Source organism: Natator depressus, chromosome 5 (genome assembly GCF_965152275.1).
Source record: "Natator depressus isolate rNatDep1 chromosome 5, rNatDep2.hap1, whole genome shotgun sequence".
Classification (NCBI taxonomy): domain Eukaryota; kingdom Metazoa; phylum Chordata; order Testudines; family Cheloniidae; genus Natator; species Natator depressus.
In genome coordinates this window covers 50,617,000-50,644,915 of record NC_134238.1, presented here as the reverse complement: position 1 = coordinate 50,644,915, position 27,916 = coordinate 50,617,000, and the positions used below count along the sequence as shown (strand labels likewise).

Genomic DNA, 27,916 nt, shown 5'->3' with positions numbered 1-27,916 from the left:
GATACAAGCTGCTGGTCAATATAAAGTAGTAATAAAAGTAGCTGCTAACAAGAAAAATAAGTTTTACAACCCTTGCTTCAACCTCCTCTCTTCATTCATAGATTCATCCAGTCCAGGTACTCTACTTTCACCACTTCTGAAACTGCTCTCGCCAAAGTCTTGAATGACCATATCTTGGCCAAGTCTCATTAATGCTATCTACCTGAGCTTTCTGCAGCTACTAAGACCATCTTTCCTGTTCATCAGATCAGGCCACCCTCCTACTGGAGGCACTTCATTGGCCCTCTCTACCTATTCAATTTAGGTCACCTTGGCCGTGATTTCAAGGTCTTCCACATCTCTGCTCCAATTTGTATCTCGGATCTTCTCTCATGGAGCATTCTGCACCCTTTATTTACTCCAACAATGCCAGACCCAATGCCTTATTTGTTTCCTTCTCCCACCCCGCTCCCTATACCTTTTCCCTATGCATAGAGACTCCAATTCACGACTGCACTTCGGCACATGCTTAAGTGCTGCGCTGAATAGTGATGCTTTCCTGAATCAGAGTCAGAATGCCCTCCCTACTCCAGTCTGGCAAATCACCACCCTCTGAGCATCCAAACTTCTTGTAAACACATCCAAACACTTCTAAACCTCTACAAAGCCCACAAACAGCAATCCGCATAAAATGTCTTCCCCATTGGAGCTTTTACTAATCTAGGAGGTGAAGCACTAAGGACAATAGGGTTGTAGAAAGCTGCTTGGGAGTTCTTCTATATAGGTTCTTATACCATTCTCGTCATTGTGGTATCTGAGAGCCTTCCAGCAGTGCATTAAGTGATGTGACTAAATCTGTCTCAAGTGTTTTGTTCTTGTGATAGGCACTGTCTGCCCTGATAGTAGAGGGGGTGCAAGCAGCCTGAGCTCCTAATGTTGGCTGCCTAGTGAGTAGCTGGTGGGAGCAAACTCCTCACCTTAGGCATGGGATGATGCAGAATCTGCTGCTGCTACCACAGACCTAGCCATAAGAGATTCTTCTGCCTATCCTGAAATGGGAAGGGGACTCCGCTTCTGTTCAGATGGCCTCAAGACAGGGCTATTTGAGTGCTCCATGAGGAGCTGAAGGCATATGCCTGAGTCTAAGGCAGAATATAAATTGAAAAAAAACTCAGGAGCCAAGCTGTAGATGGAGTTCGGCTTGGTAGGGAGAAAAAAATCATGGAAACCAGTGAGGTGGTCTCTCTACCTAGTAAATGTAAACAGTTTCCACATGTGACACAAACTCTTCTTACAGCTAAAAAGCTGCTTTGACTGGAAAATAGTGGCATTGTCACATGGGGAAATTCAGGAAAATTCATAATTTAGACTTTGTGCACTTTAGCCATGTATGTAGCAGAAAGCTGTGTTCCCTAGAGAAAATGGCAAAATGTACCCCCAGATTTATGCAGAGAGTCAGTTATGAAAGTTTCAGGTTGCAGTGGAAGAGACTCACTTTGCAAAGATCTCAAGGGAGCAGTAATTCTGAAAATATATTCAAGCACTGTACCTAAAATATTTGGCATACATGGACCTTTTTAGCTGCCATCACATAAAAGAACATGTCAAAATTGATATTATCATTAATATTTATAAAAATTTACACAAATTTAGAACTGAGAAGTTTGCAAGACCCTGATCACTTCTGTTATTATTAATTATGAAACTGTTATTTTTGTTAACTATGGAAAAAACACATGGTTTTTTTTTTAGTTAAAGACAAATGCTTCACTCATACCTAAGGCTGGGCAATTTTCATGGCAAAAAAAAAACAAAAAAACAAAAAACCAGCAAAAATCTTAGCTTTGCCTTGGCAGAAAAAGAGACAAATTTTTAATTTAAAAAAAATTTAAAAGATAAAATAATTAATTGTTTCTTTATTTCAGAGCTTTCCATTCAGGCTTAGTATATATATGGAACAAAACTTACCTTGAAAGTTCTTCTAGTTTAGATTTAGCAAATTCAAGGCTCTTTCTTTCCACGTGTTCATGGGGTGTGTGAGCCAGAAGTTCATGAAGAGTTATAATATATCTAGGAATCTTAAACAAATTAAATATAGCATCAACATTTTTTATGATAAACAATGATGCCAGCTGAGCTCTGAAATTCTACCAGATTAGTCACTCACTGACGATATCCATGTCCCTGCTCAGTTAGAATCTTAAAGTTCTCTACCAATTCAAGATGGAATGCTGAGTATAGGAAAAATCCTCAAAAAAATCACAAATTGGTCGGTCTATTTTTTTTTTAATTAATTTCCAGTAATACAAGTGCCTTTATATATATTCTAGTATAGATTTCTTATGTTGGGTATTTTTTTTCAGTTTGAACAAATTAAGGTTACCTGAGGTCACCAGTTCTATTTATCATGTTTAGGGCCCTACCAAATTCACAGCCCTGAAAAACGCATCACAGACTGTGAAATCTGGTCTCCCCTGGGAAATCCAGCTATTGTGGGGAGGGGGTCACAGTATTGCCACCCTTACTTCTGTGCTGCCTTCAGAGCTGGACGGCTGAAGAGCATCACCACCAGCAGCACAGAAGTGAGGATGGCATGGTATGGGGGAGTTGTCACTTTTGCAGGGAGGGCAGGGCCAGCCTTACATGTGAACAACCACCCAAGGTGCTGGGGTTGGGCTGGGGGGGCGCTGTGGTCACCCCTTTCACACACACACACACAGCCAGCCCAAAGCCCCTTTAGCTCCCAGGCATTGGGGAGAAGTAGGGCTGGGGGCGCCCTGGCTGGGGGCTCCTATTGTCTGCCGGGCTCCAGCTGCTAGTCCCAACCAGGCTGTGGAGGGATAGGACTTCCTTTTCCCCAACACGGGCCGGTCCTGGGGCCGGGTCAGACCCACCTCTGCTGGCAGAAGGGAGGGTGGCAATACCATACTATGCCACCCTCACTTCTGCACTGCTGCTGGCAGCAGCACTGCCTTCAGAGATGGGTGGCTGGAGAGTGGCAGCTGAAAATCAGACCAATTTAAAGTGTTTCAAAAAATGAGGTACCCAAAATCCCTAGTCACTTTTGGAAATTTAGGCCTTAGGCAATGGAGCATGCCTTCCTTTCACATTCCATACATCTAAAATTCATAAGCAGAGAGGTTGCAAATCTGCATACTATATACAAATAAAGCAATCAATAATTAAGATAACATCCCCTTTATGGATCACCAGCTGTTTTCGTCAATTCAGCAGAATAAATTTACAACATTTAAAAATAAGAGCTCACCAAAGGCAAATGAGAATGCTACAGGTGCTAACACAAGTAAACCCTTTGGGCAGATGTGGCTATTAACTAGCATGATTATACAAATGTCAGTATTTTTATATCAGCAACACTTTCTTTTGAAAAACTATATAAACTAGGTTCAGGATTTTGATAAGTAAATAATTATGCCAAATGTAATTGCTGTAAAATAACCAGACTAGTGGTTTACAGAACCTTGCAAACAGATGAAAATAATTCATCCAATCAGATCAAGACATGTTAGCAGAAGTACAATAAACTTTTTTAAGTTGTTTGGGATAAATTCTTCACCACACTTAGCAGAAGTTGATCACTGAAAAGCAGGAAGTCCTGTCAGGGAGTTAATAACTGCTCCTCCTTGATTATCTGCCTGCTTCCAGCACTAGCTCGAATTACAGCAGCCTTGGGGCTGCTCTAACTTGCACTAGTGAGCTGGTGTGTGGCTCACTACAGACCTTTTCATGCTGTTGGAGCAGATCAAGGTAGAGGATCTGCTTCTCCATTTTTATTTATTTACTTATTTAGGCACAATTCCTCCTCCCACATTCCTCTTTCCACATGTGCAAGATCCTGAATGCAATGGAATGAGTGTAATTTTGAAACTATCACTCCACATGCAAACAATATCAGAATAATAATGTGATAAACAAATGACTAAATTAATTTTCATGCAAGTATTTTTAATTAAGCAATTAGTTACCGTCAACAGATCTTAATTTTTGCAACAATAAATGATGCATATGAATTTTACAAATGTGCAATCACAAAAATGCAGAGACTACCTGAAACATAGGGTAAGTAAGGAATGTTTCCAGCATTCGCCCCTCACATGCTGGGTTGGCTTCATATTGCTTCAAGAGTTTGTCAAAATCTCTGTTTTGTTTACAGTTTGCCAGTACTTGTAGACTGTACTGATGATTCCGAACAAATTCTTGATAAATGTTCAGCATTGGCAGCAAAATATCAAATAAGTCAGCTAGAAAAAAAATCAAGACAACACTGTTTTTCTGGTTATCCATCTCTTTCACAAAAAATTCTGTCAGCTCTATCGAAGCGGCATTACTATGATCAGCTCTATTTCCATTATATTCATAGAGTCATACAAACTTTGGTCCCCTCTCCTGACAAAGCATCACCATTTTGACCATATAGTAGCAACAGAATGATAATGGGAAGTTCAGGGACTATGCCAAGACTAATCTTTGGGCAGAGGCTGACCCAAGAGAGTCCTCCCAAAAGCTGACCTCAAAAGGAGCCCTCATACCTCTGAAGGGCCCTGCTATTCCCCACAAAAAATACTGACAAATTGACACCCACAATTTTCCTCAATCCATAATAATCATATACAATTATATGTATAGAGTTAGTTCTGTAAATGTATAGTACATAAAAGGGACAATTCATTTTTTTTAAAAGTCACCCAATGGTGAAAAGTGACATGAAAATCTCATTGTCTGAATACAAGTAATAACAACTTACCTAAAATTAAAGTAGGCCAATTAGCTATTCTTGCTTTTAATCCTTGATGAAATATTTCATGAAGAAACATTATAGTTTCACTGAAAAAGAAGTATTGAAAGAATAAAAAATTCAAACCTTATTTTCTAACTAACAGTTCACTAAAAAAAAAAATCCTTTCCGATTAGTACTTTTGCACTATGTGCACTCACAATATTATGGAACTCAACATTTCTATAGCAATATATTGCATCTATTTTTTTAGTATTTAATAACTAAAAATTCAACTTTTTTTAGGTCCAAATCTAAGTCATTATAAAAACACCTATAGCAGATTACAGGGATATAGTATCTTAAATGTTCAGCTATTTTATTAAAATTGTTTATTAAATAACAAATTCCACATACTTTATTGAGCAGGTGTACCAACTGAAGGAATATTTTGGACAATGCATTATGTTAACTTAAACACAGCAGTAAGACATAGAAAGCCATACTGAGGTTTAGTCTAGTTTTTCAAGTCTACATGGCGCCAGTATACCTTATTACTTTTTTCTTCAGTGTGAGCTTTAAAACTGCCCATCTTAGGTCAATGACAATATAACTCACTAGAGCTATTTATGTGATAATGCATTTTGGTCTTGAAAGGAAACCTTGCAGGGCACATAAACAAAACTGCTCATAATTAAGATTTCCTCCTCTAAATTTATCTATTTGACTTGCAGACATTAGGGAGGAAACATGCAGAACAAGGAAATCAGCATGAAAGATCAAGTAGTGTGGCCTGTGCATGTTTCAAAGGTCCCAGAACAGCATTTGGTTCTCAGAATTAACAAAGCCAGAAAGCTAGGTTACTAACTAACCAATAGTTGGAGTACTATGCAGTACTGCCTCAACTGTTTCAAACTGCTTACTGATCACAGCCATTCTCATGCACTCTAATAAATGCCTTACAAGCCACCAAGATTGCATCTAGAATAAGAGGCATACACCCAACCCCACTCCTCATTGAGTTTGACTATCTGCCCATTTTTCATGCACTTGTTTGTCACCATAGTATCTGGGTGCTATAGTATCAAGCTGCCTGGTGCAAAGAATCATTCTTCCTTGTAGGGAAAGCTGATCTGGAGAGCCAGGCAAGTGAGAAAGCAGTTCTTTAGGCAGGACAAAAGAAAATATGAACAAAATTCAGCATGCTCATCCCTAGGATCTACCAGGACCATGTGAATGCGTTAAGCTTTGTCTTGCTTTCTTGAGAAAAAGAAGGAAAGGACAGAGAAGTTTCTTCCCCAGTGCATCATGAAGAGACAGTTCTACTTTACTCCTCCAGCAGAGGAAAAAGTAGAATATGTGCAGAGAGGTCAAACAGGTATAATTTAAAACAGGGGAGAGATCATGCTCCGACTTACACCCCAGGAAACATGATTTACTTCAGTGAGGTTGCATAAGATAAAAGTCAGGACAAAATGTTATCCACCAACTTTACTACTGTAAAATTGAAGCACAATGTGATGAAGTAGACAAAAATCAACTACCTGTTGAGGAAAATGCTACTAACATCATCATGACTAATAGGTGGTTTCTTTGAACTTGCAGCCATTCTTAAGGGCCTGAGAAAACAGTTTACAAGAACGTAAAGATGATGCACATATTCAGATTCAGCCTCGACCATGTTAAAAACTATCTGGTTTCTCTTTCTCATGCTTTCTGCATGCGGAGAACAAATATAATCTTGGACAATTGTCTTCCATTTTCTTCTGCACAACCAGCCTCGCATAAAGCTCTGAACCTAAAATTGATCAAATACAGAAGAACAAGGAGAGTAATGAGAAGCAGTTCAAAAAGTTAACAACAAACAAAGAAATTAAGCCAGTTTTTCATCATGGCAAGAGCTGTTTGTATCACATATATTCATTTCAAAATATATGAATATGCTGTGCAGACTCCCTTGTTAATTGCCAAGGCCTCTAATGATTTACTGCTCTCTGATTGCCATGCATGTACATTTTAAAGATATCCATTTATTAGAGCAAATACTATAGTTGTTCAGTAAAATTTGCTATTAGAATTTAGATTGGAAAAGTATCACAGATATGTACTGATACCTTTAACATAAGCTCAGGTGCCATATGCAGTTACACCTTCTTCCAAGGGAAATCTAAAACCTCATATGGGAACATGTTACTTTCAAGAAATGAGTTTAAAAATAAACCCAATTTAATACAACTATCAAGATGTGTATTTACTGAGCAACTGTATGACCTTACTGTAGAAAAGCAGTAGTCTCTCTGTACCTAAGGTTGTGGCTAGCTTTCATTATAAAGGTCCATTCATGTAGCAAGGGAAACCCAGACATAGTGGCATCAACTCACAGTTAGTCCAGAATGACTCCTGGACTACCACATCCAGAAAGGCTGAGTGAAAACCCAAGTACACAGTCATAACACAAAGGATGTATCATTAATGGGTGTGGTAAGCACGAGTCAAAATTTCAAAATATATCTTATATTTGTGTGTGTGTCTGTAAAATTTTGCGTATGCAACCCCCAAAGGCATATTTATGGAGCACAGTTACCTGCATTCACAGGAAATGATACTAAAAACTCCTCATGCACTTGTTGCATATGCTAAGTTTACAAGGTCCAAATAAAGACTGAATTGAGGCCCTTTTGAATGTTGGTCTACAGCATCCTGAAGATATTACCACCAAAAAGATCAAGCTGAAAACTAATATCAAACTGTTTTCCGAATTTCCAAAAGCAGTGTCCTATTTGCAGTAATGAGACATAAGCTGAACTCTATTTTTGCTACCAAACAACCCTCTTCAAAATCATGTTCTGTAAGAACTGCACAAATGGTGGATAAAGTAGTCACATATTTCTTCACCAACAAGGAAATAGCCTATTGCTTGAGTCCAAATGTTCCTAACTGCTCTGAAGTCACAACAATATTACATCTATGTAACTCATTTATGACAAAAATGATCATGTACATAGCAAGTAAAGATTACCCTATTAAGTAATATGTAACTAAATATTCTGCTTTCATACAATGGAAATGTTAAAAGCTGCTGTGACTTAACTGGTTTAGGTACAGACAGGGTGAAATGAACAGCTTTACACTTGAGTATAGCAAACTAGGAAACAATCAATGAAAGCAAAACTAATTGTACAGTAAACCAACACAGGTACATTTATCTCCATTTTCTCCCCCCAAGCAGGGACATGACAGTTTACCTTTTTAATTTTTTTTATGTCTGGATCCTCATCTTCCTGGTTGCCTTGATAAGGCCGCATTCGTTCCTTAGTTTTATTGAGAGCTACAATCTGACAAAAACAACAATACCATTAATGTTTTCTTCAAGATTTTAGAAATGTTCAGTTACAGTATCTAATATGTAGCACTTTGTTCTCTTTCAAGGATCTTCTGGGGGCCTCTTACGCCTGTACAGCATTATAAACATCCTTCTGGGTGAGGAGGCCTGGACACAGCTCTCTGGAAACAAACAGTGATGCTCCTGCTCCAGCCAGAGGAAACATAAATAGCATTAGGAGGTGCTTCCTCCTCCAGAGACTGAGTGCTTCTTCCAGACTCTACCACCTCAGGAGATAAGGTGTAAATTTTTAATGGTGAGAGTAATTAACCATTGGCCACAATGGATTCTCCATCACTAACGATTTTTTAATGAAGATTGAATGTTTTTCTAAAAGATATGCACTAGAAATTATTTTGGGGAAATTCTATGATGTGTGTTATACAAGAGGTTAAACTAGATGATCACAATGGTCCCTTCTGACCTTAGAATCTATGAATCTATGAAAATCCCTTATCCAATCAAGCATTATTTTATATGAACGGACTACACCGGTATAGATTACAATGCTGAATCACAACAAAATTAAGCCAGAGAAAAATGTGTTGAGGACCAAACAAATGCTTTTCAACTGCATTCTGTTAAGACACAGTAAATAATATGAATAGCAAAATCCAAATCACAAAGTGATGGGTCTTTTAAAATACTCTGCCAATAAGGCAACTAAATAAACTAAATAATCACTAAGTAATTAACTTTAAAAGGAAAGTTCTGACCTAGTGTTTTTAACGGGACTATTGAGTATTTTCCTTACTGACCTATTATAGGTCGACAAAGATTGCAAGAATAGTGACATTATGCAATAGAGATAACAAAGTAATCAAACTATACTAAATCATTGACACTTTAGTAATGTGATTGCATGCAAATACCTCAGATTTTAGTCTTTCAATTTCCGTGTCTTGATCTTCAAGTTGATGTCGAAGCTGATTGGCTGCAATCTTTTCTGTCTCTACAATTTGAACTAGATGAATATACTTCTGCATTAAGACCTCTCTCTCAATCAGAATGTCTGAGTAACTAGGGAGAAAAATATTAATTAGTAAATAAGCCAAATGCTGACTTCCATATCTTTTTATATAGTATTGATAGACTAAACCTAACTTGTGTGATGAGTAAAAGAACCTCACAATATTGTGTTTCTTTTGCTTAATATATAATTCATAGTTTAATCATAATGCAGCCAAATCTCTAATGTGTAATTATATTTTAACATTCCGTATTTTTACACAAGGTGTATGTATCATAATTACTGCAGGTTTCTGTTCGCCCCATCAGAGAGGGAGGTAATCTCAGAGTCATTTATCTGAGCTCCTTATATTCAGGACAAACCCAGGAACTTTATTAAAAACAAAGCATTTAATGAAAAAAATTATCTCCTGCTTTCAGTATTTGGCATTAATTCCAGGACTATTTTTATCCATCTGTACCTATCACTCTGGTAACATGCCCTTAATCATGAAGGAGGTTTTTGTTCCCATATTTATTGTAGTAATCCAATAATTTGGTTTTCAATATTTTGTTCTTCAACAAGTTTGAGATAGCAATAGAATCTTTTAAAAAACTAATCCAGAAATTATGCCATTATTGTTTTTCTTTAACTCCTGTGTTAGTAATTTATTCCTGCTCCATATTATTTTCTGTCAAGGGACTGTATCTCTAAGCCAGACCATATGCCATGACCAGAACACTTACTGGCAGTACCATACTCATCTTCTGGGTAAAAAGAAAATGAATTTTCATGGTGTCATGTTTTCAAATCAGTTCTTTCTATACAATCTCTTCACGTGACTGTTTTTTTTTTTTCATGTGATTCAACCTCACTTAAATAGGCACTAGAGATGTGTGGAAAGCTTGATTCTGCAAGGTGCTGTGCACTCTGGCCTTGATCCAGCAAAGTACTTAGGTTTGGTCTACACTTAAGAATTAAATTGGCCTAGCTACATCAATCAGAGTGTGGAAAAACCCAAACCTCTGAGCAACATAACTATGCTTACAAAAACCCCAGTGTAGACCTAGCTATGCCAACAGAAGAATGCTTCCATTGATGTAGCTAACTTCATTCAGGGACCTGGTACTCCTGCACCAACAGAAACCTTCTTTTCTTGGTGTAGACTGTCTCTACATGGCTATGCCAACATAGGTTCCATATGGTAGAAACAATCCTAATGTGCTTGGCTTTCAATATATGAATAGTCCCACTGAAGTCAATGAGAGCACTGGTGCTTAAAGTAAAGCACTTGCTTAAGTATTTTGCCAGATCATAGCCAGACTGCAGAAAATCTTGCACGAGGGAGCACTAAATCATAGAATCATAGAATATCAGGGTTGGAAGGGACCTCAGGAGGTCATCTAGTCCAACCCCCTGCTCAACTAAATCATCCTAGCCAACCCCAACTAAATCATCCCATCCAGGGCTTTATCAAGCCGGGCCTTAAAAACCTCTAAGGATGGAGATTCCACCACCTCCCTAGGTAACGCTTTCCAGTGCTTCACCGCCCTCCTAGTGAAAAAGTTTTTCCTAATATCCAACCTAAACCTCCCCCACTGCAACTTGAGGCCATTACTCCTTGTTCTGTCATCTGCTACCACGGAGAATCTTTAGTATGTGCTGTTCTACTTGATTGTGATTTATTTCTGTCTATGAACTCTCACTCAAAATGCTGAGCACTGAATTCCTTCCACTCTTATGTCTGCAAAGGGTATGGGGTAGAAAGGACAATACCAAGTTATTTTGACTAAATGTCTTCTGATGTTTAAACTTCTCTTATTTTGCAACAATCATTTAATAATGAATACTTTTACTTCGTTTTTGGGACTTGATATAAAAAGAAAAACTTAAAATATGCATATTCTCTGACTTTACTCTTTTTTATGTATTTATTGTCAATTCATTAAAAATTAATGGAGTCATGTACTGGAGGGCGCCAACACTGAATATGGCTATTACATTAAATTGCTGACCTGGAAAAAAGCTCATATTTAAATTAATTGGAGGGCGTTCCCAAAGCCGTCATAAAACAAGATTTTTTTCTCTTAATGGATTATGAAAAGGATTTAAAATGTTGAAACTTTTCTCTACAGTGTTTATTTTTATCATTTAATTATTGTAATCATCATCATAATAATAGTATAACAATAACCACCCATCCAAACAGCGCTGGGCTTTTTTCAATAATTAATATCACAATATATGTATTCCTGGGGAAATCAATCAGGAAACATCCTATATATTATTAGTGGAATGAACAATAGTTGAAATGAGATACAGCCATTAAAAATAATCTGTAGTAGTGCACCTATTTTTCAGTTTTCAAGAATTTATTTTGCAGACTCTAGAGTAGTCAGTCTTCTTCTTAAGTGTCAAAAAGCATCTGTGGCAGTTAAAGGTGTCTGAAATAGAAGCAATAACTAAGACCCCAGTTCTCTCTCCCTTACAATTATGTGAATCAGAAGGAATAGCATTGATGAAAAGCTCATGTAAGTGAGAGGAAAATTAAGCCCTGATCCTTTTTTCTCCTCCCATGTTTAATGACAACTGTGTTTATGTTATATGTAAGAAAAAAAAAACGGGAATTAATCTGAACAATGGAAAGAATAGCTTTAGGGAACTCAAACATATATAGGGATAAGTAAAAAGCCCCTATTTTCTATTTTTTTCCTTTCATAAAGTTTTACTGTTGAATTTGTTCAATTAAGAATTAAAGAAAATTATGTTTCTTTTCAGCTCAAAGTTACATTAAATGGCAGAGCAAAGCAACACTGTTAGCAGTTGCTATGGTCACAATCTATATAAATTACAGAGTTGGATTACAAATTGTGATATTTATTTCATTTTTATTTTGTTCATTTGCTAACACTCCTTCCTTTAGAGGAATGCCTAGAAAAACTTTATCTTGCATGAATAATTATGTACATCCGACAGTGAGCTATATGTCAGTCTAGACTTCCACTATCCCCCTGTAAGGCATGCTCCATTAAGGAACAAGGACTTCGCTATATAGACCTGTGAAAAAGGACTGAAAATTGTTTGTTCTTTTGAAGTGTACTTATGATGCTTGTCCTATTTACTAGCTAGGGTTGTAAGAAATGATGGCACCAATTTCCAAACCAGGCAACATTTCCTTCACCATCAAAATTAAAGATATGGGGAGTAGTTATATGGTTTCCCCTAAAACATACCCACAGTGGAGTATGAACAGGCTTTTCTCCCTTTCCCCTGATTGAGTGATCAGGGAAAGAAAAGTTTTAGGCCCCTGGAATAATCCTCCTTTCCAAGAAGGTCTTCTAAGTTAAAGCTGAGTCCTAGGTTCTGTTAAGAGACAGAGAAACTAAAAGGGGTGGAGTGGGGGAGGTTCATGATTTATTCTGAAATTCCATGTGCAAACATGAAACTCCAAGTAAATCTAATGTATCTGAATCTCTAGCAAAAAGAACCTGCTGGGTTTGGTTCCAAACTGCTGTGGTATTGCCCACCCCAAAAGGCATGAGTCAGACCTCCAAAAATCATGAGGATTTTTTTTAGATGATCTCACATGTTTGGTTTGCCTTTTGATATTTCTATCTGCTTCCTTCCCATCCCCAATATGTACTAGAGTTACCAGCTCTTCACAGTTTATTTAGTAAGGTGATTTCTACAGCTATGCTGGCTGTTTACTAAGAACTATGTTACTCCCAGCCAAAAGATTGCTCCACAATACTTCCAGCACAGGGAAGAGAAGTAAAATCAGAGGTCAGAGAGGACCTGGCTCAGGAGGGAGCTGGAGGCAAGCAGGAGGAGGAGGGAGCAAGTTATCTGATACTTATACTGTGCTGATGTGCCATTAATTAACAACCTTTGTATCCAAAAATCCTCATTAAAAAGAAAGTGATGTCAACGTGTTGAAGCAGGAGCAGGAGGCCAGGCAGTTTAGGAGCTGGGACTGAAGGGTTGAGAACTGGGCTGGGAAGAAACTGGTGGTTGGCAAAGGGGCCAGTGGTAGCTGCAGCTAGTGGACATTCCAGAGTGGCCTGCAAACAGTGAGGCAATGGGCCTGAATGAGACTGCAGGTGCTACATAAAAGGACAGGACTGTGGCCAAGGGATTTGCAGGCCAGCGCGTGATTGTCTCTGGAAAGGGGTGGCCTCGAGCGAGTATCCCTGCACTAAACTAGAGGAGCCCCACCTTCATGCTCCAGGACTGAACCATCCTTGGGGCTGAACTGGGACTTGTGTTTATCAACTTTTATGTGACTTAGAGCCATCCTAAAAGTGTAATGTTTTTTCCAGGCAACCGTAGTAATGCATCTTTTGTTACTCATCAGATTCAGTGTTATGGGGGACCCACCAAGGTCTAGAGTTTGAAGGGCCTAAAGCTTGAAGCACCTACAGGACTTGCCTCTGAGCGTATGGTATACCGAGCACACTACCAGGCACTTAGGACTGGTGTACCACAGGGCTCACAGTGACACCCTGGGGCTGGAGGGCGGGAGTCAGTTACAATACTGTGCTGGTGTGTCATTAAATAACAACCCATATATCAAAAAATCCTCATTAAAAAGAAAGTGATATCAAAGTATTGAACTGTCACATTACAGGGAGGCAAAGAATTTATACAACAAGCTGCACCCATCTCATCTAGCTTTACTCTTCTGGTTTGGACACCTATACAAGAAAAGTGAATGTGTAACTTTCCTGGAAAAGCAGCTTTACATTTTAAGAGCAGCAATTCTATACTATTATAATATGATACAGAATGACAGAACTGAATAAAATTACTGAATCCCTCAAAAGTTCTCCAGCAAATAAAGAAATTTGATAAGACACCTGATAAATGTGATTTTGATGGAAGGAGAGGCTAGATCAAGATGGGGATGGGGGCAACATTGTCTTTATGGGGTCCATGTAAAACCTATTGATAGTGAAAACCTGTGTTTTAGGCCACAATTGGAGGCCAGAGTTCAAATCCTGATTTAAAAAACAAGAGAAAATGAGTTTGGTGGTCTCAGACTAATCCTTACCCAGTATATTGGTTTTCTGGCCCTTATATTGTAGATCTGTGGGGAAAACCTGCCTTTTTTAACCCCACGCAGGCCTAAATTGTCTGTTCCCTCTCATGTGTTCCCTCATTTCTACCCAGATCAGCTCCCCTGACTCAGAGCACTGCTGTGCTGAGTTGCTGTAGAACAATCACCCCTTCTAAGAACAACTCTCCCTTTTCTCCTACCCTGCATAGTGTGCAGTGGTTCTGGTGCATCATCTCCATCCCCTGCAAGAATGGTTCCTCTTGCAGTCTTTGGGTTGCTGCTTCTCAGGCCCTGATTCAATTTCTTTAGGTTCCTCCTCAGTGTTCAAGAGGACCCCTCAACCACATACCCTCAACAAGTGGGAGGTGAGGAAAAGAGGGGCTGGGATTGTAACCCCTTTTACACATACCACACATCAAAAAGCCTGCCTGGAGTGGAGACAGGACCCTCTACAACATCAACAAATAATTGTAAATGAAAACTCATGCTCATTTTTTAGTCAAGAGCAAAACCATTTCCATTTATGTATTTACATGATTTGGATCCTGAGCAACTCAGAGACTGCTGCCCTCTCGGTGTATTACCATAGCAGTTCAGATTAACTGTGATTGCTGAAATGAGGGAGGGGCCTGGAGGAAATGCATTTCAGGAAAGGGCCTTCATTTCTACAGCTCAATTCGCAAAACCTGAGTTGGCTGACTTTCACATTATGCTGTAATCCTCACCTTCCTTACCCAGGCCTTTTCTGAGGAAAAGGGTACTGGGTGGTAGAAAGTCATAATGCAGTCAAGTGACGGTCTACAACCCTTTCATTTTTTCCACACTAGAAAGTGTTTTGGATTTAAATTTTGTGACTGGCATTTTATTTATTGAAATGTATTTATTATATAAATATAGTTCAGTCTCCGCATTTTTGTACCCTCGTATCTGAAGGCATTTTTGTGAGTCACTCGCTATCTCATTTCTATGGCTACAGAACACTTATTTCGGACTTGCAAGTTACTAACCAAGCAGCTCTTGCATTTAAAATGAATTAATCCCTAAGTATTCTGCACTAAGAAAACATGTTCTCTGAAACTAATTTTGTCTAGCGCACTAATGTTTGTGATACAGAACACATGTGCCTTTAACAATTTGTATCTGTAGTACTCTATCCAGTGAAACTCACCTAAGGAATGTAAGTATACATTTGCCTAAAATAAATTACCTTTTTTTTTTTTTTTTTTTTTTTAAGAGAGTGTGGATTTAGATTAAAAATCTCTACCATCTTCTTAAGAATAAAAAGTGGAGTTTAGAATAAATTAAGAGGCCGGTTTCATACCTAGCTTGGTGGATAGCTTCTACCCATTCATCTCCGTCACTTTCTTCCTCACAACGGAGCTCCAGTGGCTTCTGCCCTTCATGGCCAAAGACAACAGTAAAGAAGTACTGCGAATTTAAAGCGGCAAAAAAGTTGTTTTAAAAATGCTGCTAAGTAAAACACAGGCATAACATACAATAAAATATTATGAATTTTGATACAACCCAAAACATTACACACTGCTAAGGATTCAGTTTCAACTGATGAAAGCCATAAAATGCAAAGCTGAAGTTTAACCTATATTCTTATAGCAGCTTTCATGATACTTATGATAACTCATTGTTCTAAAGCTTTCAAATAGAAGACATCATAGAATAATTGTTTTAGCAGCTGCAATACTTGTGTACAACAGGGTGACTTAAGGATGGCGTCTTTGTAGTTCATTCTTTGCGTTTTTTTTTTTTTACCTTAGGTCAATTTCTTTTATTTTTCTCAAATGCTACTTTAGAAAAGACCTCTCCTGTGGGTATGAGTGACAGTTGAAAACAATTGTTTGTGATTTGCATTCCTTGCAGCTGAAACCTTGTCTGTCGGCGCATCCTCCACACCGGGACAGAAACTTTCCCAGATTTGAAGGCAGAAAAAGAAGAAGACTTGGGAGGACATGTTCAATGAGTTAATGCACCTCTGAGAGTGACAAGACAGAGCTCAGCACATGGAGGATTGCACTGTCCGAGAACCTGGACATGGACAGAGAGGACAGGAGAGCATGCAGGGAACTAGAATGTGCCATGCAGGAAGAGATGCTGAGGATTATGAAGGATTAATCAGACATGTTGAGGTGTCTGGTTGAGACTCAAGAAAGGCAGCTGGATACTAGAGTCCCTCTGCAGCCAATGCTGAACCTGCTGCCATCATCACCCAGTTCTACATCCTCCTCCCCAAAATGTCATATGGGGTGGGGGGAGGGAATTTTCGGTATCCCTTGCACTCAACACCAGAGGAGGGTACAAGGACCAGAAGGCGCCCATTCCCACCCCTTTGATTGCTATTGCAATGCATCTGTAAGCAAGCTTTCCTTGTTTCTCCCCCTACAATGTTATCAGCCCTTTTGCCCCAAGTTATCTTACTTTTCTTTGCTGTCTCTGTGTGTTTGTGTGCATAATAAAATTTAATGGATTGAGGGGAAAAGGCTCTTTATTCATTCAACACATGGTGATTGGTGGGGTGGAGTTTACAGGGGAGAAAATGCAATGGAGGGGACAGTTCGGTAAGGAACAACACAGATAAGTGTCACATTACTCTGGCTCATTGCTGAAACTGGTTTTCAAAGCCTCACAGAGATGCAGAGCCCCTTGATGTGCCCATCTTATTGCCCTGGTGTCTGGCTGCTCAAAATTGGCTGCCAGGCGATCTGCCTCAACCCCCCACCCCAGAGGAAACTTTTCTCCCTTTGTTTCACAGATATTATGGTGCACACAGCAGGAAGCAATAACAATGGGGATATTGCTTTCACTGAGGTCTAACCTAGTAAGCAAACAATGCCAGCAGCCTTTTAAACGTCCAAAGGCACATTCCACCACCATTCTGCACTTGCTCAGTCTACGGTTGAACTGGTTCTTACTGCTGTCCAGGCTACCAGTGTATGCTTCATGAGCCATGGGAGCAAGGAGTAGGCTGGGTCTCCCAGGATCACGACTGGTATTTCAACATCACCATTGGTTATTTTGCAGTCTGGAAAGACAGTCCCTGCTTGCAGATTTCTGAACAGACCTGTGTTCCTAAAGAAACGTGCATCATGCACCTTCCCCGACCATCCCACATTGATGTCAGTGAAACGGCCCCTGTGATCCACTAGCGCTTGCAACACCATTGAGATGTATCCCTTTCTGTTTATGTACTCTTCGGCAAGCTGGTCTGTTGCCAAGATAGGGATATGCATTCCATCTATTGCCCCATCACAGTTAGGGAACGCCATCGCAGCAAAACCATCCACTATGTCCTGCACATTGCCCAGAGTCTCTACCCTTCTTAACAGAAATCTGTTAATGGCCGTGCAAACTTGGATCACAACAGATCCCATGGTAGATTTACCCACTCCAAATTGATGCCCCACTGACTGGTCGCAGTCTGGCGTTGCAAGCTTCCACAGAACTATCACCACTCGCTTCTCCACTGTCAGAGCAGTCCTCATTTTAGTATTGCTGTGCTTCAGGGCTGGGGAAAGCTCTATACACAGTTCCTGGAATGTGGCCTTACGCATTCGAAAGTTCTGCAGCCATGCTCATCATCCCATAGCTGCATAACAATGCGGTCCCACCAGTCAGTGCTTGTTTCCCGGGCCCAGAAACGGCGCTCAACCTTGTCAAGGTGATGCATGACTGTCGTCAGCAACTGTGAATTGCTCCGCTCTATGTCTTCCAGCAGGGCTGCATGCGTGGCATCATATTGTTCTACGTGGCAGCTCCTATATTGGCTGTGTAAATATTGTAAGATAAGGTGCAAGCTGTTTGTAATGCTCACAACAGCATACAGCTGAGCAGGGCCCATGCTTATCGTGCTATGGGGTCCACGCACGTAACCAAGGCTTATGAAAAAAGGCTTGAAAAAGGCTCAGTTTGTTTGCCGTTGATTTCAGGGAGGGAGGGAGGTAAGTGCATCATGGGAGGCTAACACTATGTTCCCATAACCACCCACGCGAATGTTTTGGTCCCATAAGGCATTGCAAGCCCAACCCAAAATTCCACTTGGGTATCTGCACTGTGGGATAGCTACCCACAGTGCAGTGCTCCATGCGTTGATGCAAGCCCTGCTAGTGAGGATGCACTCTGACGACACAATTAGCGTAGTGTGGACACACAAGATGGACTTGTTTAAATTGGAGGCTCCATGGCGACTTTCATAAAGTTGACTTAACTTTGCAGTGTAGACATGGCCTTAGTGAAGTTGATGGGAGTTGTGAGTGAAGGACTTCAGGATAGGGCACTGAGCAGTAAAATGAGTCCTCTCAGGTAAATGCAAAGTATGAGGAGAGAAAATGCTCTCCCCACTAAACATAACTACTTCTGTATCTGGAGTCTAACTGTAAGCTCCAAGTCATTCTAATCAGTAGTGAGATATCTAACTCAGCTTCCTGTTGCTCCACCAGCCATTGTTACAAATAGTAACCCTGCAGTGCTGTCAACAAACATTTTACTTTATGCATGCGTCTGATGGAGTGGGTTTTAACCCACGAAAGCCTATGCCCACATAAATGTGCTAGTCTCTAAGGTGCCACAAGTACTCCTCGTGTTTTTTGGGTTTTTTTTTTTTTTTTTTGCAGACTAACACGGTCTGGAACATTTTACTTTACGTGTCAAGTTCACAGCTCAGCTACGGTGACGATACAAGAAATCCGCTGAGGAAAGTGCAATTTCAAAAATCATCAAGAAAATATGAAGTATATCTTCAGAGTTAATGGTTGTTTTAAAACAGAAAGATCTAGGAATGTATCAAGAAGAAGAGAAGATCAGAAACACATACACAGACAATATCTACAATCATGGGTAGAAAGAATGTCTCAAGTCAATATTTAAATCTAATTTCTAATTGCAAACAGGAGGGAAAGATTGTCCATGAGACACTTTCCCTGTTAAAATGATTAATTTTATGAAAAATATTGACAATAGTCAAAATTAGATGTACTACTATATAACTATTATGCATCAGTAGGTGCTGCTTCTTTAGTAATGAGTAAACTACAAAGTAGACCCTATTAATTAGAATGTATATATATTTACTACATCCATCTGCCTTTATGCTAGTGCATATACTGGGATATTTGATTTCATTTTAATTAACTTCAGGTAGACTACATACCATCTGACCATGGAAAGGTATACATAAAAAGGAAGTTATTTCTTTAGGAATCAGATTATTCATTGAACTTAAGTTCCTAAATCCTATATTAACAATGTTTCATATAGAAGATTTTGGGCACAGAAATTAGCAACAGACAAGTAAAAATCATAGGAACAAGCTAAAGTAGAAAGATTCACATTTAATAGAGTTCACAATGAAAGTCAAGGCTCATAGCTATTGAATTTTCAGAGATAAACCACTCCAAAGCTCTGAAAAGGGTCAGTACATCATTTAAAGGACATTCCTCTAAAACCATGATCTTTCAACAATGCTTACCACTTAAATGTGAGTACCACGTAGGGTAAGAAACATTTAATGAGTTGTGGAAGGACCCACTTAAAAGAGCATTAGATAAGATCCTTTTTATGACACAACGCAGCTAAAATAATCTTTAAAAGGTAGAAAACAATTGAACTAACAACACAGAGATTTGACTATTTATTTCATATTTTGTACAGAATTACTAGGCTAGGTGATGTGTATGTATTTTTAAATCAATCTGACCTATGTGTCTTTATGAGTTCTTGGTTTCTACTGTGTTTCATAACGATGGAAATTCAAATATAAAATGAGAATAAATATATAGATCTGTAGAAGTATTCATTTACTTTCTAGGTATAATTGAAGTAGGAGGGAGAGAGGAGAGTTGATTTCACAGCCCTCTCTATATTGTCTTGTAAGGTCAGATAACCCAGCCCTCACTCAAACAAAACTTGTAGTGATTTCAATGGAAATTTTGTCTTAGGATTTGGATGATATAGATTTTAGAAGCATTCAGTTACTATGGTGATGAGCATGATATAAATGCCTTGTTAGTCTAAGAAAATGACAGACTAGAGGTTTGATTCAGTTCCTATTGAAGTCAACGTTAAATTCCCATTGACTTCAACTGGAGCAGGACCGAGCTCTTGGTGGGTATGGCTGGCACAGAAAACTGAAGATTTTTGGAAGTTATTAAAGATTCACTTGCTTTTTAAAAAAGTTGTGAGCATATTTATTGCTCTCCAACACCATGGCAAGTTGTCTATCCGACAATAAGTGGATACTTTCCACACAAACTAATATTTAAAAGTAGGGTTCACCTCTCAACACGTATATGCAAAGCACCATAATATATTTTTTAAAAGAATCCTGAAGTAATCCTTGGACTTCAAACATTTTTATAAATGTTACTTATTTATCAAAAGGATTTGTTACAAACAAGTTAGAAAAGAAGATAGTAGCTGTGACACATTCCTGGATTTTCAACATCATGGTGTGTGTGTGATTACTCATATATAAACAATAATAGTACTATTGCTCAAGTCTTCTAAGTAGCAGTTCAATTTCCACATCATTTTGATTTAGACAGTAGTCATAAAAAAATCACATTTCAGTAAACATGCTGTTTGTGACTGAGAGTAAATATTTATGACCTTGTGGACAGATTTATATCAGCTACCATCATTTTTATCTGTTAGTCTAACAGACAGGCATTTATATTTTTTGGATTAGGCATCTGGGTCAGTTAGATTATTTTTATTATTGTTTCTCCTGGAAGTATGTAATGAAGACTTGTAGAAGGCTAAAGATTAAATAAAAATTCTGTACTTTGTACATATATCAAAAGATTGTCATTCCTTTTTTAAGCTGTTCTTTCAGTATGCAAATGGATGGATTTACAAGGATGATAAGCATTGATTTTAACATACACAGCTCTTGTACAAAAGGGTATTTTTAAGTGTATCCGGAAAGAGGAAAAAAATAGAACTCATTTTATTAGCAGCACACTATTAAAAAATAAGTCAATGGAAAGAATGGTGTGATCAAGTTGGAGGATCATCGTCCTCTATTACTGAAAGTGTTAAATAAAACTATTATATTATCTCTTCTACTGGTACTTAAGTCCAACTAGTCTCAATTTCTTTTTAAACTGGAAAGGAAGCTGGAGAAGCTGTGCTAAACTGTGGGATGTGGAGAACATCTGCTGGGCCTCCCTGGTTAGAAATTACTGGAACAGGATTAGGAAGATGATTAAAAATGACTGCATGAACAATCAGCTGTCACTGATGAATCTAGGATTCTGCTGGCTTCCCGCAAAAGCAGTTTACACCATAAGATTACATTAATTGTGTCTTTTTAAGAACTGCTAGGCTAGTAGTTACCACTCACTGGAAGAAGAACACAGATCAAGATTTGTAATACTTGTATGAAAAAATAAGGGTTATGCTAGACTGGAGAAGTTTATGTATGCTGCATGACAAAAACTAGACAACTGTATGGCTCCCCATCATACAAACTCCCTGTCACAGAATGACTGGCCTCTTTCATAGGGAGTGGGGTCCAGTGCACCTGGGGACCCAATAATCTGCTGCCCAACTTGGCATAAAGAAAGGCAGCTGCACTTTATAAACAGGGAGACAGCTGCTGGTGATTGCTGGCAAGTGCCTCCAGACACTGCAAGGAATAAGAAGGTTCCTGAAGGGCCCTGACTCAGCAACAAGGAAAGCCTCTGGAGAAGTCTAGGCAAAAAGTGCTAGGAAAGCAGGAAGACAGACTCTTATGGAGGAGCGGCTGTACCCATCTTGGGAATGGAGCCCGAAGAGGTGAATTTTAAAGACAGGACAGACCCTCAGGTAGGAGGAGTTAAGCCCAGTGAAACTGGGATGAAGACTATGTAAGTCTAGGTTCTATTTTGAAAGATGTCATGCAAGACTTAATAAATTTGACCCAAGAAGGGCAATTTTTAAAAATATCTGGACTGTGTAGTCTCTTAAAAGGCCCTGACTTAAGAGGAAACTGAGGCAGGCTTCAGCAGAGCCACACATGGCCAAAAGGGGGTGCTACAGGGGAGGTACAACCTTTGACACTCCCTTTTTATTAATTATTATTACTTGTATTACTGTAGTGCCTAGGAGATCGAGCCATGGACCAGGATCCCAGTGTGCTAGGTGCTGTTCAGAACACAGAATAAAAAGATGATCCCTACCCCACGTATTTTACAATCTAAGTATAAGACAAGATACATTAAATGACAGATGGGGGAGTGCAAGGAAACAAAGAGACAATATTGGTCAGTATCACAGAGAGTGATCTCTGTACACCAGCAGCCTAACTGTTGAGTGTTTTGTAGGCATAACAGCAAAGCAGAGATTTGAGGAGCGATTTGAAAGAGAACAATGAGACAGATTCACGGATGTTTACAGGGAGCACCCCCCAAAAAGTGAGAGGTAGCATAGGAAAAAGCACGAATGTGCTTGTTTGAAAATTTAACAAGTGTACAATGGAGGCTGGAATCATGGGCTGATCAGAGATGAGCATCAATAGCTTAATAATAAAATTTTGCCTTAAAACCAAATAATCTGAGTCAGAAGAATTCAATTTGAGTGACACATTGATATGTTAACGTTTCTACAAAAATTATGTGCTGAAAGACATTTAAAATACACCATAATTTAGTCAAGCACAGCACAAAATTCAACCAGAATAGATGTTGAAAGGGCCTCAAACTGGCCACCAGATTTTCACACATAACTTTGCACTTGCAAATAATTAGAATCAAAATGACAGTACTGAGATAAAAGAAAATGAGTACTTGTGGCACCTTAGAGACTAACAAATTTATTTGAGCATAAGTTTTCGTGAGCTACAGCTCAATTCATCGGTATGCGTCCAATGAAGTGAGCTGTAGCTCACGAAAGCTTATGCTCAAATAAATTTGTTAGTCTCCAAGGTGCCACAAGTACTCCTTTTCTTTTTGCGAATACAGACTAACACGGCTGCTACTCTGAGTACTGAGATAGCTACTTGATTACACCCATACAAAAAAGAAGACTGTAAGATGGTTTTTTGTGATCTTATTTTACTGGATGTGTACAGAGTTATTTGTCTTCTTACTCTATTGTAGTTTAGAATTTAAGCCTGGGAGACGAGACCACGTTCTATTACCTGCTCTGGCAATGACTTACTGTGCAGTCTTGGGCACATCACTGAGGTAAAAATTTTCATAAGCATTTCCAGAAAATTAAAATTGAAGATAATGGAAATTTTAGATGCTCAACAGCTCTGAAAATCAGTCCAAAGATTCGAGTTTATGATTTATTTGAGCCAGTTTTTTAAACATTTGGCTTTAACCTCTTCATGCTTCAGATTAACCATCTGCAAAATACCATCTGTGGTACCCCATAGAGGTTAGTTCACTACTTAATATTTGCAGCTAAAATCTTAAGAGAAAATCCTAAGAAAAAATAAAATGTGAAAACAAAACTAACGGTTACTCCTGAGGGAATTCTGCACCAAAAAATAAAAATTCTGAACAGTATTTTTAAATTCTGCAAATTTTATTTGTCAATAAATAAATGTGGAGGCTCCAACATGGCAGTGGGGAGCACAGGCCAGAGGCTGCACAAAGGTGGGAGATCATCCTAAAGCCCCTCTCCCCCCACCCCCGGGACACACTTAGTGGTGAAGCTGCACCCGAATCTGACACAGCACAAGGGCCTATCCCAGAAACACCCCTGGGTCCTGCCCCTCCACACCAGTTGCATCAGGTGGGGCAGGCAGGCTCAGCCCAGCAGGATCCAAGCGTGGAGAGGCTTGGTGTGGGGGAAGCGAGGTGTGAGGTGAGAGGATTCTGGGTGGGGCAATTTGTGGGTAACTCAGTGGGGAGGGGGGTCCAGGTGTGGGGGGATCTGGATGCACAGCAGCTCATTGGGGGGTTCCTGGGGTAGGGACAATGGGGCTCTACGGGGGGTCCAGGTGAAGGTGGTTGAGTCTCAGCAGAGGGGCCTGGGTGTGGGGGGGATGGGGCTCAGCGGGGATGGTCGGGGGCGGGGCTCGGCAGGGGTTCCAGGTGCAACAGAAGTGGGGGTTTGAGTGTAGGGGGCTCAACAGGGAGTGGTCTGGTTGCAGGGTGGGGATCCAGATGCAGGGGGATGGGACTTGGGGGGGGGGCTGGGTGCAGGGAGGCTCCAGATGCAGGGGATGAGGCTTGGCAGGGTGAGGGTTTGGGTGTGGGGAGGCTTGGTGGGTGGATTCCGGGTGCAAGGGGTGAGGCTCGGTGGGGGAGTTTGGGTATGGGGGTGTCCAGATGCATGGGGGTTGGGTGGATGGGGGGCAGAGGAAGTGGGGGGTATGGAGTTTCCTGCAGTCAGGGGAGGTTATCAGGGGTGGGTCTGACCCGACCACAGCTACTCCTTGCAGGGAAAGGTGAAGTCCCTTCTTCCGCTACCCGCAGCCCAGATGGGACTAGCATATGAGCCCAGCGCAGGGTAGGAACCACCAGCCAGGGCATCCGTAGCCTGCGGTGATTACTCTCTCCAATGGTTGTTCAAGGTGCTCGAAACAACGTGCCCGCACTGCTGGGGCGGGGTGCACAACCACTCTTGCGGCTTCCCTTTGCTTCCCCATCAGAAAGTCTTTTTTCTGCAGGGACTCAAAGAAATCTGTGGGGGACATGAATTCTGCACACACGCAGTGGCACAGAATTCCCCCAGGATTTAAAAGGTAAGTTCAACATATTATCATTCCTCACTTTTTTGGCTGTGTTAATGTTTTAACACTTCAGAACACTAGGAACCCATGTTGAACATCCAGCAGCAGTAAGAGAAGGGTTGACCTGATTATCACTTTTGCACAGGGCCATGACTTTGTGTGCAAACTCATTATATCCCAGTATTGCTTAGTAGGACTTGAAAAATGTGCACCTAATTATATTAATGAAAGATATATTGAACTTGAAATTTTTGGCAATATTTTTATGATCTACCTGTGTGCCTCAGTTTACCCTGCTTTCATGTACTGCTGTATACTGAGGGTATGTCTACACTTTGAGCTGGAGGTGCGATTCCCATCTCGAGGAGACATACCCATGCTAGCTCTGACTGATCTAACATGCTAAAAATACCATGGCAGTAGCCATGGAAGTGTGCGCAGCAGGTGGGTTTAGTCACCCAAAGTACAAGTCCATGGTATTTGAGGCAGCTAGACCCTCCTGCCACTCACACTGCCACAGCTATACTCTATTTTTAGTGCACTAAATGTTAGGAGCCAAGACCTAGACAGTCAGGTCTAGTGGGTGGAGCAGGCATCCAGGTTGGGGAATGAAGCCAAAAGTCAGAACCACAGTCAACTGCCAGTTACCAGAGCCGGGGTCAAGCCACAGTCAGAACCAGCAATCGAAACTGAGGGTCAGAGACAAGGTCAAATGCAAGAGCATTTGAGGGTTAAGCTGGAGTCAGCGTCAGATGTCAGGGTTGGAACCAGAACTGGTAACTGAGGATTGGAGGCAAGGATCAAGCATGGAGCAGGCGCACAGGGGGAACAGGAGTGAAGGGTAGGGGTAAAGCAGGAACCAGAAACAGGGTTTGATGCGGGAGGCAGCCACAAGCCGGGCTCAATGCAACCACAACAGGAAACCACCGTGTTGCTCAGACAAACTTCCTGGTCCTCCTCCTGGTTTAAATAGCATGGTTGGACCAATCAGTGGAGCTAAGTAACCCTCCAATCAGAGCTCCCATGGGTAGTTATTTGGCTGGAGATATAACCCTAGTAGCAGCTGCCTAGGGACTCCCAGGCCTGGGTTCAAGATGTGGGACACCACACTAGATTGATCAGAGTTACCATGGGTATGTCTCCTCAAGCTGGAAATCACATCCCTATCTTGAAGTGCAGACACACCCTGAGTGTAAAAAGGAATGAGGCATGGTCAAGTGTCAGATATGAGCTACAAGATGGGAGGGTCTCAGAGCTCAGGCTACAGCCCAAGCCTGAACATCTACACTGCAATTAAACAGCCACATAACCCAAGCACAGGCCAGCCACGGGTGTCTAATTGCAGTCTAGACATACCCAGAGAAACTGAAAGCCAAGATGGTTTCAAGGACTGCCTGGCTTGTTGGGGCAACTCCTTCTGCAAAGATGAACTCTTGACACAAGCTTGATTTTTCCATGCTAAGCAAATGACTTTCTCATGCTGCACTGCAGTTGGTGAATAAATGCTACCTTATTTTGAAAAGGGATCCTTGCTGCAAATACTCTCCTTTTTGCATTGCTCCCTAATAAGATAAACTATCTCTCAGGAGTTTGATTTCAGTTGGACTCACTGCAGAGAGTCACAGTGAGAAACAGGGATGCTGGAGTGTGAAGGCTCAGTCTCAGAGTCATCAAAGCCATGTGGCCTGCCCTGGTGGGAAAAAAAGGGGGAAACTTTGGGACAGGCACAGTAAAGACATTACTCCCATGTTTAAAAGCACAGTATAGCACAGACCCTGTAAATCCATGACAAAAGGGAATCATACTATTCAAGGCAATGATGTATTGTGAGATATCCAACTGCTAACTCCGTTGCCAATATTTTGCCTCATTTCTCAAATATAAAATGCATACAGTTACATATATTCTATACTCCAGCAATGCCTACCCTAGGCAGAGGCCCTTGGTCGGACCACAAGGAGAATGCACTGTCCCTGGAAGGGAAGTAGAGTGGGGAGAGCATCCCAACAAAATACTCCCCCTCACCTCCATGAGTATGGGAGAATGGGGGTAGGTTGCTAGTTGGATCTAAAAAAGGGGATGTGCTGCTCCCAGGCGGATGAGGGAGGGAGTAGACCATAAACCAAAGCTGAGCCTCTCCCACTCCTCAGGCTCACTGCATCCCACTGGCCAGGGGGTAGGGCAGGGATTGGTAGCTGATTGTTGGCGGTAGAGGATGAGAGCTAATTTAAAACTCTTGCTTCTTCAGCTGTTCCACCTTCCCTCCCTAAAGTGTAGATAGTGAGTGTTGCTTCCAGGATGCTGATGGTCTGCCCTGTTTTCCAGGACCAGGAAAGAATTTTTCCCATTGAGTCAAATTAACAGAAGTCAGGTGGGGTTTTTATTTATTTATTTATTTATTTTTTGCCTTGCAGCATTGTGGAGGCACAGTTGGGATCATGAAGACTAGCATTTAGAAGTCTAAGAGATATTATAAGAAGATTAACTGGCTGCAACTTGTGGCTAGCGTCCAGTGCAACTAAAGGCTATAAGGCCCATCTGCCAGAGGTAAATGACACCTGGGATTGTAACTAGTGGACCATGTCCCTGTAAGGAGGCGTGTAGGTCTAAAGTCTTTACAGACTGAGGTCCCCTTTGGTACTCTCTATCCCCCATGCATGGGGGAGGGTTAGAGGATTCAGAAATGAGCTGATGCCAGGGGCGCCAGAACAGGGGAGACCAGGGGGACATGGCCCTCCCACTTTTTACCAGCCATAAGGATGAGTGACAGGGTGAGGGAGTGGAAAGGAGCGAGCAGGGGCAGGGTTTTGGGGGAAAGAGGTGGTGTGGGGGTGGGGCCTCGGAGAGAAGGGGTGGTGTGGGAGAAAGGGCCACGGTTCGGGCGCCAGTGCCCTCCCCTTTTTAGGGAGGTTCCATCTCTCCTGGCTGATGCCTAGGAGTTGACCAAGGGGTCTACCCCAGGTTGTTGGTTACATGATAGTATTGTGTCCTAACTGATTAGACACTTCTGGAATGTATCACACAGATGCAGTATATAGATTTAAAGTAAGATTCCGCAGACCCCTAGTTTAATCCTGCAGCTCACATAAGACAGCATGCAGCTTCCCTGTTTGCAGGTAACTGCCCTCTCTAGTCAAAACCAA

At 40.7% G+C, this 27,916-nt stretch overlaps 1 protein-coding gene across 2 annotated transcripts in view; it reads right to left on the bottom strand.

The window, feature by feature from the left end:
• The window catches only part of RASGRF2 (Ras protein specific guanine nucleotide releasing factor 2), a 221,713-nt gene that overhangs the window by 153,574 nt on the left and 40,223 nt on the right, over positions 1–27,916 (bottom strand). For both annotated transcript variants that reach the window (XM_074952797.1, XM_074952798.1), the window contains exons 2-8: positions 15,423–15,529; positions 8,969–9,116; positions 7,960–8,049; positions 6,259–6,512; positions 4,745–4,824; positions 4,048–4,241; positions 1,948–2,057 (exon numbers count right to left, since the gene is read on the bottom strand). In XM_074952797.1, the coding sequence (XP_074808898.1) occupies positions 1,948–2,057; positions 4,048–4,241; positions 4,745–4,824; positions 6,259–6,512; positions 7,960–8,049; positions 8,969–9,116; positions 15,423–15,529 (983 nt within the window). The remainder of the gene's footprint in view (positions 1–1,947; positions 2,058–4,047; positions 4,242–4,744; positions 4,825–6,258; positions 6,513–7,959; positions 8,050–8,968; positions 9,117–15,422; positions 15,530–27,916) is intronic.